Consider the following 6,000-nt stretch of genomic DNA (forward strand, 5'->3'; position numbering starts at 1 on the left):
AGTATTTCTTTGAGACCGTTCGCTGGATAGTCTAGGTTTACATTCAACCATTAAGGTGGGCTGTGCTGTGTAATGTAGCTTCCATTTGTTCTATCATTCAATTTATGAGTGTAACAGCGCTGCAAAATTAAGCAAATTTTTCTGTGAATTTAGTTGGGCCCTACTCATGAGTATCAGATAAGGCTTCTTTTCTTTGGTTGGTCTGGTAACTTGCAATTTACAATTTTAATAAGAAGCCACACACTGCATGGCTCAACATTGCTAAGCAGTATTTACACACAGACACTAGCAGTGGAACAATTTGTTCCTTGGAGATCAGGAATTTCAGATGCTTTAAGTGCTGGTCTTTTTAAATAGTAAGTCCCCAGGCTCTCAAAATGTAACTGCTAGTGCTTTAATCGTATAGTGCATAAATGTCATCTGTTCTCGTTCTCAACATCAAATATTAAGTTTCAAACTGTCTGTGGAATCACCATCAGCATGAGTTTCATGTGATGTGTTGCACACAAGCCCAATATTGCAGTGAGCTATGAGAAGCTTCCAAAGTAGTTCTGCCAAGCGCTCAGTTTGACTATGTATTAGTTAAAAAAGGTTTTTTAAGTGTTTTTGGTTTCACCCACGTTCAAGATGTTGTTCACATGACACATCTCGCTTTACGGCGTGTCGTCCAAAGTGTCTACAATCGGAAGATGTGGATGTCAATCAAACGCGATGGACCAATTAGAATTGACGCAGAGTGGAGATTTTGCGTTAAAGTTCTGTCACGTTTTTAGATTATTAAAAACCAAAGTGAGCTTATTAAAAAAAAACCTGCTGGATTTTGAAGAAACGTGTAGTTTGTTTTATTTCATAACACTAATGGATTAATTGTTGAGGATGTGAGAGATCTTCAGTCCAGGACAAGGTCAGGTGAGCGATTTATCATTTATAAAGTGATTGTTATTGTGTTTAAACAGTGTTTTTAGTTGTGGCAGTAGTAGATGATTTTTTAAAATGCTAAAAGTTTAAGTAGATCAGTGTGTTTTAATTTCTGAATGGCTGTTGCAGATGAGTTGTAGATCAGTGGCACGTTAATGATGTTAACAAGATGCACCTTGTTACGGCAGTTGCCGAGTGAGCTGGCAATAAACGGCGCTCTGTTGGAACGTTTCTTCGTGTGTTATTTGCTTTACACACAAACAATGGCCTTATTTACATTGTGTTATTTACATTAAGCAACAGTAACGGATCGGATTACATGTTTTTTTCCTTCCGATATCCGATCCAGTGATTTGGGCCAATATCGGTGCCAGCCCTAGTGTATATGCAAGACTGCTCTTTATTTGAACTGAAGCATCATGAGACTACAGTACTGAATGCCTTCCTGCTTCCTGTCTTCTCATGTATGAAATAATGGTGTAAGAGCTTTTCTCGTGTACTTTGTTCAGATTTAATAGGGAAAATTGTATTATATGATGTAGAAAGGGAATGTTGGATGATCGTTGTGCTAGACGCTGATCTTATAAGGAAACCAGTAATGATGGGAAAAGAGAGAAATCTCAGCTCATTATATAATCAATAGTCTGGTTATTTTTTACTCCTTCTTACTTCACTGTTTTATTATTTTACTATGTTCCTCACTTCAACGTCCACATCACAGTGCTGCCGGGAGCACCAGTAGAATCCACAGCCAAAACCAAATGGTCACCACCTGGAGGGCTTTTTTTCTTCTTCTCTTAGTAATCCAGCTTGGGCTTTATTCAAATTCAATGCAGCTTTGCGCTGCCAGTTTAGAGACCACCAGCCCACTTAAGATTTGATCACTTTTAATTAAGCACATGGCAGATTAGGCTCCTGTGTGTAGACATTTTAGCTGGACTCGTATGCAGCGACAGTCTGTTCTCATCCTCAACAGAATTTAGGTGTACACCAAAGAACAGAAATAGCACCTGAATAACGATCTCGCACAACTGTACGTTATGAGATTCCCAAAGCTGGAATTCATGCCAGTGCTGCCGTTCAGGAAAAAAAAAATCCTTTTACATTAAAAGCCATTCCCGAGCCTCAGAAGAAATACAGTAACCTTATGGTGCAAACACTCTTTCATGTTCTAGGAGAATTGTGCCGTCCATACATATTAATAAATTCTTTCTTCGCATATCCCAGCTTGTTTGGAAGCTGGGGTCAGAGCGCAGGGTCAGCAATTGTACGGTGCCCCTGAAGCAGAGAGGGTTAAGGGCCTTGCTCAAGGGGCCCAACAGTGGCCGCATGGCAGAGCTGGGGTTCGAACCTTTCAGTTAAGCCCATAGCTTTATCCACTAGGCTAACACTGTCACTGCAATGTGACTATCAGTTACATTTAATAAGTAACAAAGGGAAAAGAAAGGAACATTTACATTTAAATCTGTATGTTTCTATGATTAGATCTCTGACTTGTTTGTTTGTGTTGTTCTATGGTCTTTACCATAATGATAGACCTTACAAAGAGAGACTTTTAATCCAATGCAACCAAAAACATATTATCCACCTAAACAGATGGTATCTATCAAGCTAATGTGTTGCATAAGATTAAATCTAGTTCAATAGGTGATTATATAGATAATTAATTACTGTTTATTGTAGTAACTGTGGTTTTTAATGGGATATATAGAATCATTTTGCTCCGCATACCTGAATTGGCATAGTTTTACGCTGGACGCCCTTTCCTGATGCAACCACTCTTATTTTTTCCAGGCTAGGGACCGGCACTGATTTATTAATCAATAGTAATAGAAAAACACTACTCTATTTGAAATAGGCAGGCTTTGATTTAGCTGTCAAACATTTCAGGCTCATGCACAGTGACTAGAGAAAAAAAAATAGAAGTGCATATGGGCGATTTCAAGTTGTGACATTGTACCAATACTACAGTGTTTCAGCTTGGCACCAACTGAGGAACATGCTTAAGTGTTTGAGATGTAAATCAACAAACCTAATTAATTGTGGGTGGGATTTATTACGTCGCATCAGGTGTGACAGGTCTTTACTGGCTGATGTGTAAATGACACCATGAAGCCTGCAAGTGTAAACGATGCCAGCTATCTCATTCACGTCCAAGATCCTGATTAAATCGGGCAGTGTCGTGTGTTCCCGTTTCACCCGGACTCCCATCTCACCCATATTGTTTTCTCTTCTGCAGGACCTGGAGTTGCTGTCTCAGGAGATTGTGCGTTTGGGTAAAGAAAACGGTGCTGCACAAAGCCCCAAAGCTACAGGCTAGAACTGACCGACGTGATCCACCTCTTACACTTACTTCCCATGGCTACAAAGAGAATTTGCATCGACTTTACGCAGACCGGATGACCGGGCCTGAACCTTGCACATGCCAGGAGGAATAAGAGTGTCCATTTATCCGCCAGTCCTCTACTGCTGAATGTACTTAACACTGTAACACTTCTTGTCTCTGACGCTACCAGAGCTGGGCGGTTATTCACTCGCTTGCTGGCTGTCCACGAGCGCTTTATGTTTTTGAGCTGCTGCAGTCGGGGCTGAACTGGTTGGTCCGAAACGTATACCAACCGTACACGCTACACATTCATCCGTCCTGCAGAGACTGCAGTCGGTCCTTCAATGCTACTACGGCTGGTTTGTGTGTCCTGTAAATCTGCTTCATGTCATTTCATCTGTTTTATCGTTTGTTTATTTTATGTAAATATGAAAAAAAACTGAAAATATAGAAGTAATTTATACATTTGTTGCTTAAATGATAGAAAATAGTAACCTTAATTTGTAAGTGTTGTGAGGAGAGTGGTGCTGCTTTGTGCTGCGGTGTGTGACGTGATAGAAACGGAGGATGAACTTGTATCAGTTCGGTTGAGATCATTATCTCAGCCATTCACAAATTAATCAGTTTTGGTAATGCAAGTGTGTGTAATTGGGCTGATGATTATCAGAGAATTTTGCACATCCCCTCAGAGTGCTGCTATGGAGGAAATTGGCCCTGCAGCCCCTTAATAAGAAACTCTGCTTGATTTCTTCTCCTCTGCTTGTTTGTGCTCTGAACCGTGTTGACTCAGGTGAGAGTCATCTCATTTTGTACCATGTCCACTGTTTTTAAGTCTTTCGGATGCCTCTGTTACCACTTTTTTTACTTCTACATTTCCATCTCTTTGAGTGAAATGATTTTACCTGCATCAGACACTACAGATTGAGTCGAGCTCAAACTGACGCTCTTTTAAAACGGTTCTGATAAAGTATGATGATGTGTGTTTAGTCATTCCTGTAAAAGCTGCACTGGCAGTATTTTCCCATACTGTACGCAAATAACATCGTTTTAATGACCAAATAGCTGGCTGCTAGGTCCATCTTTTAGTGTTTGATATTAAAATGATGACAATGAAATACACTACATGGTCAAAAGTATTTAGTTTGAGATCTCCAGCTCTCCCAGACAGTGCTATCAACAGATGGAGACTCCGCCACTAGCAGTTTAAACTATGTGTAAGTGGGGAGTGTGATAGTCTCAGCCCTTCTCTGCCATTGTGGGGGTGGTACAAGCGGCAAAAAATTGCAGTAGGGGAATTGGCATTGAGTAGATTGAAAGGTAAATAAGAAAAAATAAAAAATAAACACTTCCCAGCCACGCAGGTGGAACAGCGGTAAAGTACCCTGGCACACCAGAGCTGACATTTCCAACTCGTCTGTTCGAAAATCAGCTCTGCCATCCGGCTGGGCAGGGCTGGGCAGCTACATGAACAACGATTGGCTTGTTGTTCATCCAGTGTGGGAAGCCAGATAGGGACCTCATAGCTGATGCAATTATAAACTCTGCTGGCTGATTGATTTGTGGCACTCCGTACACAAAGCTGATCCGCATATGAACTCGCCTCGTGCAGGTGAAAAGATGCAGTCGGCTACTGCACACGTGTCGGAGGGGGTGACATGCGCTAACAGAACGACATTGCAGCATCCCAAACTGCCTCTAAGTGAAACTTTACAAGAACTATTAGACAGAAGTTTGTTGGAGCAGTCTGTAATAGCAGAGCAGATGCACACAAACCTGAGAACACAAAGCACACAACTCTTGGACTCTGGAGCATTGGAAACACTTATGTAGTGATAAAACTCGTAACCATTTTGCAGCCTAAAACAAAATTCTACAACTGGCTGCAGTGTCATATCATGATGTTCTTGACATATAGATGTGATTTGTGTTCATATACTAATGGCCATGTAGTGTAGTATAATGTGAGATAATGTGGGGTGTAAAGATAGACATTTTATAATAAGTATTTCATATGGTAAATAGTTTGGTTATTAATAATAAGAGTTGAGCATTTAATAATCTGTTAAACTGAGTGCGTTTACATGCAAACTGAATCTGATTGCTCTGATTTTGGCAGACTGATTTCAATCTAATCTCTAAAAAAAAAATCCAATAATGCCACCATGATTGTAAGTGAAACTTGGAATAACTTGGACTTGTACTCTTTGCTTGTTTGCCACTAGGTGATCTACACAGATATGCTCGTGGTTAGTCGAACGACCCAGCCATTGGGAGGTACATTCGGTATGTGTTAAAAAATACATCAAATAAATCAATCGTTCATCTGAATAATCCAAAAATAAATAAATTGAGCGCAGCGGGATATTCCACTAGCACACCAGCGCTGAGATTCTGAACTCCTCAGTTCGAAACTCAGCATTGCCACCGGTCGGCTGGGCACCATCTAGCGGGCATAATTGGCAGTGCCTGCAGCGGACACTAACTGGCCACTGTGTCTGCTAGGGTGGGATGACCGGACTATGTGGGTGGGGTCTTCAAACACTGTGTATGGACTCTGTGCAGTAAGCATGGGCAAAAAAGAAGGGGTCCGCTAGGAAGGAGGGCACATCATCAGCAACATACTCTTCTCGAATGCAATCAGGGATCCCCAGCAGCGAAAGACAAATTGACTACACTAAATCGGCAGAAAAATAGGAGAAAACGCATAAATAAATAGAAAAAAATAATAATAAATTGAAATCTTTCAATTAAAATGT

At 40.8% G+C, this 6,000-nt stretch overlaps 1 protein-coding gene across 2 annotated transcripts in view; it reads left to right on the top strand.

Moving 5' to 3' along the window:
* The window catches only part of gripap1 (GRIP1 associated protein 1), a 126,984-nt gene extending 123,347 nt beyond the window's left edge, over positions 1 to 3,637 (top strand). For both annotated transcript variants that reach the window (XM_062999233.1, XM_062999234.1), the window contains one exon: positions 3,158 to 3,637. In XM_062999233.1, the coding sequence (XP_062855303.1) occupies positions 3,158 to 3,238 (81 nt within the window). In that variant the 3' untranslated portion in view covers positions 3,239 to 3,637. The remainder of the gene's footprint in view (positions 1 to 3,157) is intronic.
* The last annotated feature ends 2,363 nt before the right edge of the window (positions 3,638 to 6,000 follow it).

This window comes from Trichomycterus rosablanca, chromosome 7 (genome assembly GCF_030014385.1).
Source record: "Trichomycterus rosablanca isolate fTriRos1 chromosome 7, fTriRos1.hap1, whole genome shotgun sequence".
In the NCBI taxonomy this organism is placed as follows: Eukaryota; Metazoa; Chordata; class Actinopteri; order Siluriformes; family Trichomycteridae; genus Trichomycterus; species Trichomycterus rosablanca.